General features: G+C 33.4%; 2 protein-coding genes and 1 non-coding gene across 4 annotated transcripts; 1 reads left to right on the top strand and 2 right to left on the bottom strand.

Annotated features, from left to right (window-relative positions):
- The first annotated feature begins 1,170 nt into the window (after positions 1-1,170).
- Positions 1,171-6,546, top strand: LOC100790397 (probable xyloglucan glycosyltransferase 5). Of its 2 annotated transcripts, none has more exons than XM_041014854.1 (6): positions 1,171-1,348; positions 3,083-3,843; positions 4,315-4,623; positions 4,719-5,009; positions 5,179-5,292; positions 5,407-6,546. In XM_041014854.1, exons 2-6 carry the CDS (start codon positions 3,118-3,120, stop codon positions 6,046-6,048), a joined length of 2,082 nt encoding a protein of 693 aa, XP_040870788.1. In that variant the 5' UTR covers positions 1,171-1,348; positions 3,083-3,117; the 3' UTR covers positions 6,049-6,546. The 2 variants fall into 2 exon arrangements, with proteins under 2 accessions (XP_040870788.1, XP_003522670.1); XM_003522622.5 differs by having other exon boundaries at positions 1,172-1,348; positions 1,437-3,843.
- Positions 6,547-8,723: 2,177 nt separating this feature from the next.
- On the bottom strand, positions 8,724-14,443 carry LOC100801879 (probable cyclic nucleotide-gated ion channel 14). The gene is given in 11 exon segments (XM_014774528.2): positions 8,724-9,896; positions 9,899-10,184; positions 10,494-10,730; positions 11,663-11,711; positions 11,713-11,772; positions 12,027-12,328; positions 12,416-12,440; positions 12,442-12,626; positions 12,951-13,145; positions 13,147-13,504; positions 13,616-14,443. Coding segments are annotated over 11 exon segments (2,172 nt in total). The 5' UTR covers positions 13,645-14,443; the 3' UTR covers positions 8,724-9,450.
- On the bottom strand, positions 14,232-14,427 carry LOC113001596 (U2 spliceosomal RNA). Its single transcript, XR_003266989.1, has one exon. It is a non-coding gene; the product is annotated as a U2 spliceosomal RNA (small nuclear RNA).
- Positions 14,444-14,487: the final 44 nt, after the last annotated feature.

The raw sequence follows: 14,487 nt of genomic DNA, 5'->3' as shown, positions 1-14,487 counted from the left end.
TTGTTAAAAAAAATCAATTACGAAACTATTGACATTTAGAAATTTTTTTTTTACAATTAATATTTAAGAAGCATAATAGGTAACTAACATATTTCCCAACGAATAAAAAAAGGTAACTAGCATTTATAATATTTTATTAATTATAATTAATATTTATAGATAAATATTTTTTTAATATTTATAATATTCAATAATATACTATAATTTGGTAAGAAAAGGCTACTTAATGAGAACAATACAATAATTAGTAATTAAGAGATAAAGCCATGATAATGAGATAAATGACTTATTTTTTCAAAAATATTTCCCTTGGTATCATCCAAGAGTTACATGGTGACATTGTACCACAACACTAGCAAGCATTTTATTTGTAATAAAAAAATATTAATAAACAATGATATTTTAAGTGGTCTTAAACAAGGCTTTTATTAATAATTTCTGAAAGAAGAGGGGTCTTAAACAAGCATATTTTGGTTTTCTTCTCTATAATATTTTTCTTTATTTTCCATCCCCAAATAATTTAAAATTATTGATTTTAATCTCTCTAAAATGAGCAAATTTTGATTTTGGTTCCTATAGAACATTTTTGTTTGATTTTAATCCCCTAAAATATAAAACTAATATTTTTAGTCCCTAAAGTTCAAGGTAGATAAATCATATCTATTTTAGGAATCTATATTTTTTAAAGTATTACATGGTGACATTGTACCACAACACTAGCAAGCATTTTCTAGCCTTATCTTTTGCTAAACATATAAGCCCTCAACAAGTGTCATATAATAATAATTGGAACCAAAAACAAATTTTAACTCTTTGATCGATGAAAATTAATTTTTTTTATAAAGATTAAAAATCAAAATTCACTAATATATTTTAAATAAACTAAAAACATATTTAACTCAAACCCACATCCAATTGTTAATATAAAATTCATTTTAATCTATGGCGTATATCCTCTCAACTATGATAGATTGATCTTCCACTTGTATAAAAAAAAATGCCATAAATATACTCTTTTGGCTAAAATAAACGTCAATCTTCCATTTATTCTTAAAATTAAATATCTTCAAAAGTCATTTACCTACCCCAACCTTCCAACTTCCAAGCTTGTAATATCCATCTATGATTCTATACTTTTGCAATAAACCTCAGATGAATATATATATATATATATATATATATATATAACTCCATTCTGAGGTTATTCATGCAACAACTAATGGTAGATATAAAAGGATCGGCGTTCACGTCAGTAATATGATCTTAAGATTAGACAATATCACAAGATGCCACGATAATACACAAAAACGTGAACGAACAAACAAACCATGTACTCGTAGCTAGCTTGGTAATAATCTTTGATCATTTTTGCATCAAATTTTATCCACATAGTATCTCGCTAATTACTAACCTCATTATTTGGTGCAAATGTCCAGTGCAATAAATACCTTCAGTTGTTTGCTTATCCGATACTGGTGGCACTTTATTACACTGGTTGGTTTTGCATTAATTAAATTATGTTCTTCTGGTGGTGACAACTAAATATGCGCATTGCAATTTGCAACATATCCACTTAGAGTTCAGATCCAGCATGAAAAGCTGTACTGTCCTGCTATATATTTCTCAATTTATCTGTGTCTAATTTTCATTTCAGTTTCTCCCAAATTACATATGGAACTTGGACAATGCTTATCCAACAATTTTGGGTAACATGGGGGTCCCCTTGTGGGACCAAAGTTTGTGTTGTGTGAGATTTCTTCGTATTCTTTTTTTTTTTGGTTTTTACCCCTATTGGTGGTGACTTGACTCCAGATAATGTAAAAAGAAGAAATGAAAGGAATATTCCCGAAGAAGCTTCCATTAAATAATGTTTTCACTTAACAGAATTCACATTAACCCCTCCTAGCCTCTAATATTCCAAATCGAGGCATCTTTTGCAAGCAATAATTAAAAGTAAAAGTTCTAAACATTGTTGATGGCTTATGTCATTTGCAAAGTTTGCTTTGGATCGATGGTCTTCATTTATAGTCACCGTTCCCTTTTTAGCCTTTCACACGCGTCCCATCCCCACCTTTGGTTATTGGCATTATTAGTATTATTACCATTATCACTGTTGTTCTTTTATCATTGAAAACATTTTAAGTAAAGATTGTTATACTCATCGCCAAGCTCATAAATCACGTTGTCTCCGGAATCTTCAATTTTCCTTCTAACAAGTGGATCGATCCATGATAGTCTTTTTGTTATGTACGACCATGAACAATTCCTTTAATCTGAAAAAAAAAGTTATTCACTTTTTTAAATTTTAATGTTAAAATTATAATATTTTATGATTGTTATCTTATCTTCTATTCCGGTCAATCATTTCAATAGTGTTTCCTTCTTGTGTATTTCTTAGTCAAGTGCTGTTAATTCTGGTTACCTTGGAGGATTCCACGAGCACATGTAATTATTTGTATCAGGGAGACTACTAGATGAGCTGACACATAATTATTTTAGCTTAACTAATAATCAAGATAAAATCTTGATTATGCAATAGAGTTAACTATTCCAACTTTTTAGAAATACAATTTAAATAATGGTAATGAGACGCTCGTACCACAAAAATACTGTAATTCTTTGTTGTCGTTGTTGTCTTTTTTTCTTGTGAGGCAAAGTGGATGGGAAGGGTAAGTGATTGTGAATTTACTGAGTTGGAAGTTAGCGTCTCAGTCTTACAGCTGCAGATACCTTCCCTCATAATGTGACTTTCCCATGTTAGGTGCCTTCTAGATTTCCTTGAAAGTACAAAAGAGCCTCACTCAATTCACGTTCTTGGCTTTTATGTGCTGCATTTTGTTAAATGCTGAGCCTTCCATCCAATAAGGCCAACCTCGAATCTTGAGCAGTGTTTTACATGAGTTTCCAGATCTGAGTCTTTTTCTCTTTAGTCTTTACCATGATGTGTGCTACAAAAGATTGATGAAGTTGTTGGTGTCTTGATTTGAGTCCTTCCTTCCTTGCTCAGTGTATACTTATAATTATATATACACTCTCACTCACACACATACAGTAACATACTTGTGTTGTTCTGTGTGTGAAGTGTGAAATCTGTGTCCAATTCACCATAGTGTGGAAATGGCTCCAAGGTTGTACTTTTCCAATTGGTGGACCAAGGATACACTGAAGGGAACACCAGTGGTGGTGAAAATGGAGAACCCCACTTTCTCTGTTGTGGAGATCAATGGTGCTGATGCTGCATTCAGGCCAGTGGAGAAAAGCCGCGGCAAGAATGCCAAACAAGTCACGTGGGTGTTGCTTCTCAGGGCTCACCGTGCTGTTGGCTGTGTCACTTGGCTTGCCACTGTTCTTTGGGCGTTGCTCGGAGCCATTAAGAAGAGGTTGATTCATGGACAAGGTGTGTCTGTGGAGAGTGAGAGTGACAAGTTGGAAAAGGGCAAGTTGCTGTTTAGAGTCATTAGAGTGTTCCTTGTGACTTCCTTGGCGGTTTTGGCCTTTGAGGTTGTTGCTTACCTTCAAGGTTGGCATTTTGGAAACCCCACTTTGCACATTCCTCGTACCTCTGATTTGGAGGGCCTGCTCCACTTGGCTTATGTTGCTTGGCTAACGTTTCGTGCCGAGTACATTGCTCCTCCTATACAGGCACTTTCCAAGTTTTGTGTTGTTTTGTTTCTTATCCAGTCTGTGGATCGCATGCTCCTTTGCTTGGGGTGCTTTTGGATCAAATACAGGAAGGTTAAGCCAAGGATTGAAGGGGATCCGTTCAAGAGTGATGATGTTGAAGGATCTGCAAGCAATTATCCCATGGTTCTGGTTCAAATTCCAATGTGCAATGAGAGGGAGGTATGAAGGATGCCAAACTTCTGCATTCCAATTGTGCTAACTCTAGTTATTTGTATCTAGTGTTTAAGCTAGCAGCAGATTTCAATATATTAATTTTAGCTTGTGTTAATGTAGCTAAGAATAAATTTTGCAAATGTCATAAGAAGGTAGAACTTAGAATGTTCGGATTACCTTTTTTGCAATGCTTAAGAATTAGAAGAATGCACGTGATAAAAGAAAAGGAAATTAGGAGGGAAGTAAATTTGTACCCTGGCTTCCAGACATCTAGTTCCATCTAGGTTGATACTTAACATTGTAATCATTATTTTTGGTTTCTATGATACACAGCACCTTAGTAATTGAGAAGGGAGCAGTCTCCTCGTGATGTTGTGTTGTGTGGAGTACTTTTTAACTCTTGTAATCAATGGCAACACATAAAGTTCACTTGATAAACGTATACTTTTCTAACTTTGCACACACTGGATTATGCAGGTGTATGATCAATCCATTTCTGCAGTCTGTGGCATTGATTGGCCAAGGGATCGTTTACTGATTCAAGTACTTGATGATTCTGATGATGAGAGCATACAGTGGTTAATTAAAGCAGAGGTCTCTAAATGGAGCCAAAAGGGTATCAATATAATCTATAGGCATCGCTTAGTCAGGACTGGATATAAAGCAGGAAATCTTAACTCTGCAATGAGCTGTGACTATGTGAAAGACTATGAGTTTGTGGCAATTTTCGATGCAGACTTTCAACCAAATCCTGATTTTCTTAAGCAAACTGTGCCACATTTCAAGGTTGAGTAAGGAGCATCAAACATATTCAGTAAAAATTATTGGAATTTAACACATTTTAATATCTGCAAATGCTTCTTTTTTTTTTTCAATTACAGGACAATCCCGAACTAGGTTTGGTCCAAGCAAGGTGGTCTTTTGTGAACAAGGATGAGAATTTGTTGACTCGTCTCCAAAACATTAACTTATGCTTCCATTTTGAGGTAGAGCAGCAGGTCAATGGGGTATTTCTCAATTTTTTTGGTTTCAATGGAACTGCTGGTGTTTGGAGAATCAAGGCCCTGGAAGAGTCCGGGGGATGGTTAGAGAGGACAACTGTAGAAGATATGGACATTGCTGTCCGAGCTCATCTGAATGGTTGGAAATTTATCTTCCTAAATGATGTAAAGGTATAAATGAGAATTTTTCCATCCATGTCTCCTTTCTTTTCCAAGTGGATGTACTTGTAGAGTAGTATTCTTGTATATGCATAATAGGACTAGTTATGTCACCTTGAATTTTATGTTCATCTCATATCCCTGAAGTACTCTTGAATTTCTTAAATTTGTAAATTTTCAGGTACCTTGTGAAGTTCCTGAGTCGTATGAAGCTTATAGGAAGCAGCAACACCGCTGGCATTCAGGTCCTATGCAACTTTTTAGGTTGTCTCTTCCAGCAATTGTGAGATCTAAGGTATATCTGATACTCAGTTTGAAGTAATAATTAGATTAGTGATGAATAAAAGCATATTCTGATAAGTTGCAAGTATGGCTTATAATATGCACTTATAATTCTTTATCACTGCAGGTGTCTCCATGGAAGAAAGCAAACTTAATACTGCTATTTTTTCTGTTGAGGAAACTGATCCTTCCCTTTTACTCCTTCACCTTATTTTGCATAATTCTTCCTCTAACCATGTTTGTACCAGAGGCAGAGCTTCCTTTGTGGGTGATCTGCTATGTGCCTGTATTTATGTCACTCCTTAATATTCTTCCTTCTCCAAAATCCTTTCCTTTCATTGTTCCCTACCTCCTTTTCGAAAACACCATGTCCGTCACCAAATTCAATGCAATGGTCTCTGGTCTCTTCCAATTGGGCAGCTCTTATGAATGGGTTGTCACCAAGAAAGCTGGCAGGTCATCAGAGTCTGATTTACTGGCTGCTGCAGAAAGGGAAGCCAAGTCAATAGAACAAAAGATTCATAGAGGAGCTTCTGATAGTGAGCTTATTGAGTCAAACCAATTGAAGGAACACAAAGAAGCAGCTCCTGCAAAAGTTAAGAAATCTAATAAGATATATACAAAAGAGCTGACTTTGGCATTCCTCCTTCTCACCGCTTCTGTCAGGAGTCTGTTATCTGCACAAGGAGTTCACTTCTACTTTCTACTTTTCCAAGGGGTGACCTTCCTCCTTGTGGGGCTTGATTTGATTGGAGAGCAGATGAGCTAGTTTTCATTCAAAAAATCATAACAGATGATGAATAGAAAACAACACCTACTGATTTATCAGCCAAGTTGCATTCCAGCAACAAAATGAACAATGAAGCATAGTTAAACCCTTTCTTTCCTTCTAAAATTTGCAGTACAGGTCTAGCCAACACATAATTGATTGCAAGTACCAAAACAAGGTTTCTCTGCAATCCAACTCTATATCCATTTTGCATTCACACGATTCATCCCAAGTATTCCTTATAGGGCACTGCTCATTGTACCCTTACAGGTATTGAATTCTTGTTTACTGGTATTGGAAGTGTATAAAATCTTCAGTTTTCTTCATTGTGTTCTTGGGATTGGGAGTTCTGATTTCAAATGTCTGAGTGGAGTGCATCTTGCTTGATATGTCATGAATCATAGGTGCCTTCATGGTAGATAGGGTGTGTAAACCAGGATATTTTTTGTACATTCATTGTTAACTAATCTAAACAATAAATTTTATTTCCCTTACTAACTCATTCTCCATTCCTATTTTTTTTACGTGGTAATCTGTAATCTATTTATAATATATAAAAGTTAAATTTTTTGTGATCTGAAGAAAGGAGAGCATTTTATGTTGTGTCTCTATATTAATTTAAAAAATATTAATTAATAGTTGTTAATATATTTTAATAAAATCAACAATTTTTCATATTAATAATAATTTAAATTCTTTGTAATATTTAATTTTACATATTAAATTAATATGAAGGAAAAATTATTAGATAAAATAAATGTAAAAATTTACATTAATTTAAGATTATTATCTATGCGCAAATTTATTTTTTTTATAATTAGTTACTTTAAAATATATTTCTTGATAAAATATTAAATTCATTTCTTTTATTTTTCGTTTTTATGTATGAAAGTATACTTTGAACGTATTATCAATCGTCGTCAAAATTAAAATTTAATTCTTTTAAATTAGTAAGGTATAATGTGAATCTATATTCATCATTGATAAAAAAAAAAATTGTTTGAATTTTTATTTTTAGTGTTTTTTATATTTATATTTTGATTTTAGGTCTAATTTTTTCTTTAAATAATTTTTGTGAAATTGAATAAACATTTGAATCAACATGCTTTTATCAAAAAGTTCTTATATGAATCATCTTTCTCGTTATCTTTCATTTTTTTTCCTTTGCAAGAATCACTTGTATTTTTTTCTTCTTCATTTTAGTGTTGTTATTATAAGTTTTAATTATTGTTGTTCAAATTTTTTATATATGTTTCATGTTTTTTCTCCTATAACTATTGTATTAGAAATCTTACTTTTATAATATATCTGTTCAACAAGACATAAAGAGATCCTATTATTGTGACAATTTTTTTTATCAATCATATTTTGAATACTTCCATTACAAATTTTTATTTTTCCTATGATATGAATGATACTTTTTAACTATCAATTGGCTAATTTATTTTATTTAAAATGCATGTTATCAATGTAAATAGTTTAATAATTATAATTAACATAATCAATTTAATAATAATATTTTTAGTTTTGAAATATATGCTAAAACTTACAATAAATAATTTAAACAATTAAATTGATAATAAATATTACACTAATAATAATACAACAGTTATTTATAAAGGTCAATCATAAGAAGCTATATTTTTATACATTTAGACCATAAAGGATAATAAACATCAATTAAATATCATTAATTTAAAATAACTAACATATGTCACAATATAATTATTATTACAAAGAAATAATAGAATGTAATAGCTAATATCATATTAAAGATTAGTAATAAATACAGATAATTGGTGACATCTTTAATAAGTTAATAAATATGTAAAAAAATAATATTTAAAGTTTAAAACATATAATTAATTTTATAAATAAATTTTAAAAATTAGTAAGCAATGAAAATAAAACTAAAACCAAGGGAACATAAAAAATTATTATTATTATTATTCTTGAATCGAGATTATTCAATTTATATCACTCTGAGATTAATTAATTCAAATTTCAAAACTTTAAAAATATTACATATTCTTTAACTTCTATGTTTCATATTGGTATTCAATTAATATTATTACTTAAAAAAAATTATAATGGAATTCAACAAACTTAATTTAAAAAAAAACATGTGTTCATTAAAATATAATATTTAATATTATTTTTTAATTTTAACATTTATATATTTGTCTCACTATTAAAAATCATTAAAATGAATAATTTTACATCACCATTATTATTTAAATGAATAAAAGATTTCTATAAATTTTAATATACTTAATTTTTAAAATAAAATTAACTCGATTAAAAGTATAGTTAATCAATTTTCTCATTAATAATATAATTATGTCTAGAAATTATATATATATATAATTGCATGACTATGCTTAGGTAAATAAAATGGTGTCGGCAGGCAAATAGTGGAGACAAGCTTAAGTGGCTTGATCATTTTCCGATGTGGTCCCTCAAATAGCTTCATGTTCTTAAAACTGATTTCTATTATGTAAGATTAACATCACTGACCCAAAATGCTTAATGGTACTGAATCTGTTGACGCCACAGCTTATCTACCTGCTATTAGCAAGCAAGTACGAAATAGGCCCATTTCTTTGGATGGATATGTCGGTCATCATATTGAACACCACCCCATATAAAGTGGAGAAAAAATAATAATAAAATTACTAGTGGTGTGCCAATCTCAACTGTGAAAGCCTTTTAATCAGAATATAACATGAAAAAAGTTTAGGATAATGTTTTAAGACATCAAAGTTGTCTTCAAAGTGCGTTCAAAAGAAATTGTACATTTAAATTACAATAAAAAAAACTAAAAAAATAAGCAAGAACCAGAATTATGTGGCAATACAGGAGTAAGTAGGAAAATATACAAGCAAGGACAATGTTGCAGTGTAATATACAAGTGGTATGTCAAGTAAAAACTTCGTACCCCATTGCCCCTCTTCGCTATGCGAAGGTATGGGGGAGGGATGTTGTACGCAGCCTTACCCTTGCATATACAAAGAGGCTGAGTAATAATTGTAATATACAAGATGAAAATCGATTTTTGTAAAGGAGCTGTACCGAGCTGCAAACACACAAAAACAACTTCTTGCTATGCCTTTTACCATCAACTATGTCAACTGCTGTGGTATCAAACATCATAAAGCAAGTAGGTAAAGTATTGGCAAAGAGCTGTACCGCCTCAAAAAAGGTTCAGGCCAAGAGAAAAACCAGAAGAAAGCTTCTCCATCAACAAAGAAATAATGCACACATATTATGGGCATGAACCCCTATTATTTGTATGAGAAATAATACTTTTAACTCTTGAAGATGGTAATGGAACTTTAGACATTGGCCCTTGACAGTAGAAGCTGTATCGGATACTTAATATTGCAATGCTGAACTGCTTATTCAATCATCATAAGGCTCTACTGAAAAGTCTGGCTCTTCTGGCTTTTGAAACTTGGGCAACTCTACATCCTTGATCTTCTGAACCCCTCTCCTTGTGTTTGCAGCAAATCTTGAAGCCAGTATAGTGACACCTAGATTCTGTTTCACTTGTGCAGTGTTTGAAGTCACTGCACTGTGCTCTTGTTCCCCATGCTCCATTTCATCCCCGACTTCTTCATCGTGATTGAAGGACTGGCATTCCCTCAAGCTAAGGCTCTTTGCCAACATTCTCTTCTTGAACCGGCGCCATGCCCCTTGAATGAAGCACGCTGCCCATGTCCTCCAATGGTAAGAGTAGAAACGGAAAGTGTGCTGTAACTTCTTGTTGTGGAGACGTCGGAACTGGTTGGCCACAAATTTAAGATCTTCTGCTCTTAGTGCAAAGGCTTCCACTTCCACAAGGGCTTAACAGTTCTTGTAGACGAAGGCAAGTTGAGAGTGGATATTGGAAGCAATGCCCAAGCAAGTAGCTCTTCTCCACAGAAATCACCAGGCCTCAAGGTAATGGAGTTGAAGAAACCAGTTCTGCCTCCATTTGTGGTTGAGCTTTCAAGTTTCCCTCTGATGATAAAATGCATCTCTGTAACCGGGTCTCCTTCTCTCACTATGTATGTGCCTTGAGTACTCAAGGATGATACCAATCTCTCACATATGGCATCCAGTAGTTGATCATCCATTTGTGAGAAAAAGGGAACCTGTAGTTGGTGGAAAAGAAGCCATTACATGATGTATATCAATTAAAGAAAATAGTAGATGCACCGTTGCACGAATAGTATTAAGGATATTTACAATATCATCTAATCAGAAATAGTTATGTATAATAAGTTTATTGATTTTACAAAATCTATCAAGAGTATAAAATACATAGAAACTAAACTCTATAGATTATTAAACTGCAAGAAACTATTGTAGTTGATATGCATGGAGGAAATTAAATTATTGAACATTTGTTCATGTCAAAAGAGCATAGTTTGATACATGAACATTTGTTGTGAGGAACTTACACGTCGAACGAGGTCCAGGCAAAGGTGGCATTGGATATCTCTACGTAGGTCAGTAGGAAGGCCACGTAGGATTGTTTCTTCATCAACCCCACGAGTTGCAAGCCACTTGTACTGAACAAATCTTCGGACTCGCTCTCTGAGATTTTGTGGGAGCTGGCGATGGCTCATCCACTCTTCAGTGTCACGTCGCTTGAGCCTCCACTCTTCAAGCCTCACAGTAATGGATTGCAAATAGGTCTGCATTGAATTCAGCATGCTTAGGTGTTTCACCAAATTATATACTATATTCTGACAAGGTTCGAGTAAAAAACAATGCCATATAACAAAAGTAGAAAAGTTCAACCACATAGTGCTTAAGATCTTTGTAGATGATAGTATGATACTCTCCAGAAATATTTTCAGCAGAAAGAAAGTTGCACCTCAGGAAGATTATACACACATAACTATTAGAGAAAACCTTCAATTAATTCATGTTATATGTGTCACCAAATCAGAACTTCAAAAACTTTGTCAAATTAATCCCTCTGATATTTAAATTGCTAACATATTATTACTCTAAAGATTTTTTTCATCAAATTAACCCTTTAAAAATCTAATCTATCATCGAATTAGTTTCTCAAAGATATATAAAATGCACCGTATAATTTCTCGCAGAATACTAAAGTAATAACAAAAAGAATTTTTGGGAAACTAATTTAATGAAAAATTAAATAAATAAATTACAAAATTGAATTTGACATCAAATCCAACCCAAGACCTACCTTAGAATGTTAAGTATATAGATCTTTTTCATTTATAAGATGTTAAACTTGTCTAATTTTATCCAATATAAAACTTCTTCGCTCATATTTGTCATTTCAATAATTTCTCTTTCAAAGTGTGAGTTTTTCTATATGCTATGTACTCCATCAAGCCAAAGTTTCAATGCTTTAATACTATTGTTGGAATGACAAGTGTGAGCGAAGCATCCAACCATTGAATAAGAATAAACTAATTGCTCGGTGAAAAAGACCCATTCACCATATATCTTGAATGTGATGTCAACTGTCAAAGACCACTTGTGTAATAACCTATGTCCTGGATGATCTCCCCTAAAAGCAACAGAACTTGATGTTGTAAATAACATTCTTTTGAAATTAGAGTTTCGAGGGTTTGAAAATCCAAATCACCTGCATGTTACCAATTAAGTGGGCAAACAGAACAAGACCCAGAATAGCTGAGTATTGCAAATGCAGTTTCCCAAACGAACGTGCTTGTTGTCAAACTCTGGCCATAGGAACTGAAAATACAGAAAATAAAAAGGTTAATCAAATGTGAACAAATAAAGAATCAGTGAACATAGACATGTGATGTTCAGCAGAAGTTCATGTTAAATATTTATCTGTAAGGAAAAATAATTGAGTATTCAGACTGAAGAACCAAAGCTTTTGCTTCTAATGAGAGAAAAAACAATATCTTGCTTGGCCATAATTTTTGGAGAAAAAACTCTTTCAGCCAGAAGAGGCATGGTTGAAAATAGTTCTAGAACCAAACCTTAAGTTCTGCAAGCCCCACCACAGACAATAGAGATACTTCTCTTTAAACACAGAGGACACAACATTATTTTCCACTGCATTTCCAAATATTCCATAGTTGAAATTGATGCTATTTTCTGGATTGCAGTTACCAAACACAGAAGTAGTGTTTACCCACTTCGTGCGATCATCATGGTTTAAAGTACTGCAATCTAAGTACTTAAGAGCACATTTCACAGGGAGGCTTTCATTTCTGCATTCAGATTTCCGGCAAGTAGCATGCCTTTCAATTGATAACAAGTACCAGGATGCACCCAAGACCTACAAAAGTAATAAACATCTGAAACGCTGAGAGATGATAACTAGTTTTAAATTATGAAAGGCAAATTGTGAATGAAGAAAACATACATGACTAGCTAACATGTATAGTAGAATTGTAAGCAGCTCCAGTCCAAGCTGTCTTTGTAACCACACCAGTGGCTTTAATAATCTGAGATCTTAATGGGAAAATCATATATAATCTGGGGACATATTGAAGCAGAACAATTAGTACAAGTGCATTGTTGGTATGATCAGCATGGGAGCTTCTAATTGCTGGCATAATAAACCAAATCACAATCTGCCAACCAAGAAAAAACATGTAATTTAACATCACTTTCAAACATTGGCAAACTTCCAAGGACAAAAAATAGCAGCGAAATCTACTTAGGTACATCTGACACCATATTAAACCCCAAACCTTATAATATTAAATTTAAGGGTCTTCATCACTTATATATTACTCAACATGTCTATATTTATTCAATGTTGGACTTCTTACTTAAACTTGCACTGCAATAATTACTTTTTATTAAATTGGTCAATTAGCATGGTATTTGTTTCTATTTTCTTTGCATTAGACATATACAAAATGAGAGAATTAAGGCTGAAGCATTTGTAGTACCTGGGGAAGAGGCAGTGTAGCAACAAGATCTAGGAAGAACTCTGATCTCAAATACCGCCTTGCAATCAGCCTAGGATCCATAGCAAGCTCACCCCTAGCAAAAACCCTTGAATTCGGTGACACATAGGCCGTCCTGAACTTGATGGCCATGTTGAGCAGATAGAAAACATCAGCAAACGTTCGGAAACATGTCACAAACAATTTCTAAATTCAAATCAGTAGCCATACACGATGACTTTGCCGTCATTTGCTACTGAGGGGAGGTAGAAAAAGAGTGGACAACAAACAGTGCTAGAATGCAAGAAAACAGGAAAGCCCGGTTCCACTCCAAAATAACATCACTTCCAGGATCAAGAATTCTCTTCTTCCGTGGCTCGTGATTTTCTGGGAAAACCTTCAACTTTCCAAGCGAGGCAATTTTGATACTCATTCTGTTCTTTTCACCATTACTAATTTTAAATTCTGGGTAGACTTGGAATGCCTTCTCATGGTGTTTGTGAGCGTCTATCTTCTCCCAAAGAGGTTCAAGAGTGTGTTTTCCATCATTGGAGAACCTGTGAGTTTTCAAAACCATTTACCAAATCTGAGTAAAATTGTGATCGGAATAAACTGAATGAAAAAGATGAAGAAAAATATAAAGGGACTATACATGGCAGTGAATTTACCAGACTAGCTTCTCATTTTTTAGCTCCATTGTTATGATTATGATGAACTATTGACAAATGTTAACACACTAGTTTTACTAAGGAGTGCATTACATTGCAAGTTGCAGCATAACAATGAAGAAAAGCAAACTCTATTGGCTCTGCTGTTCCCTTTGAACATTACTTCTTCTCAGATCAATGAAACGTGTTTTGTACTTCATCAGCAACCAAAATAAGCTTTTGAAGGAAAGGGAAAAGTTGTGTAATGAGGGGGAGTGATAAGCTTTGATTCAATTCAACGCTTAAAGTACGGTTTTGGATTTGGACAAAATGGGTTTGACTTGCTTTCTTCCGTGGACAACGGAAGACTTACCACCAAAACGGCCAGCCATTAAACCACAACGTGTAACCAATGTGTTTACTCGCTACAGCAAATTATCCACCATAAAAATCCTAGATTGCACGTATCAGTTGTGGTCATTTGTGTTTTAACATAAAAATGGCAAAAGAATCTGATGACAAAACTTAGACCTAAATTGTTGATTATAAAAAATGAACCCATTTGCACGCATCAGTTGTTAATACAAATGTAACTGCTACTATCTAAACATATAAAGGACCAAACTTCAGACTAAAAGTAGGGTGTGCCAGGCCCACGCTATAGTGCAACGCAAGGGCGACACATGAGAGGCCCAGTAGCAAGCTACTGTTTTGGACTCTCCCCTTTAAAAAAGTAATTTAATATCGTGTGAACCAATGGTCCACATATCAGATATTAAACTGATAAGAACAGATACTACACTTGATCTTAGCCAAAAGGCCGAGAAAGGTATGAGTTTCCACAATATGTAATGCGTTTTTTATAATAAAATCTGAAGCGAGTGTTATCTCAT

Source organism: Glycine max, chromosome 4 (genome assembly GCF_000004515.6).
Source record: "Glycine max cultivar Williams 82 chromosome 4, Glycine_max_v4.0, whole genome shotgun sequence".
Lineage (NCBI taxonomy): Eukaryota > Viridiplantae > Streptophyta > Magnoliopsida > Fabales > Fabaceae > Glycine > Glycine max.
This window is presented reverse-complemented; position numbering and strand designations above follow the sequence as displayed.

What these genes read in the sequence shown, in the direction of transcription:
- LOC100790397 (XM_041014854.1), top strand. Translation starts at nt 3,118, where the DNA reads ATGGCTCCAAGGTTGTACTTTTCCAATTGGTGGACCAAGGATACACTG. An exon ending in CAATGTGCAATGAGAGGGAG is followed by an intron (nt 3,844 to 4,314) that starts GTATGAAGGATG and finishes TGGATTATGCAG; the next exon opens with GTGTATGATCAATCCATTTC. An exon ending in CAGCAATTGTGAGATCTAAG is followed by an intron (nt 5,293 to 5,406) that starts GTATATCTGATA and finishes TTATCACTGCAG; the next exon opens with GTGTCTCCATGGAAGAAAGC.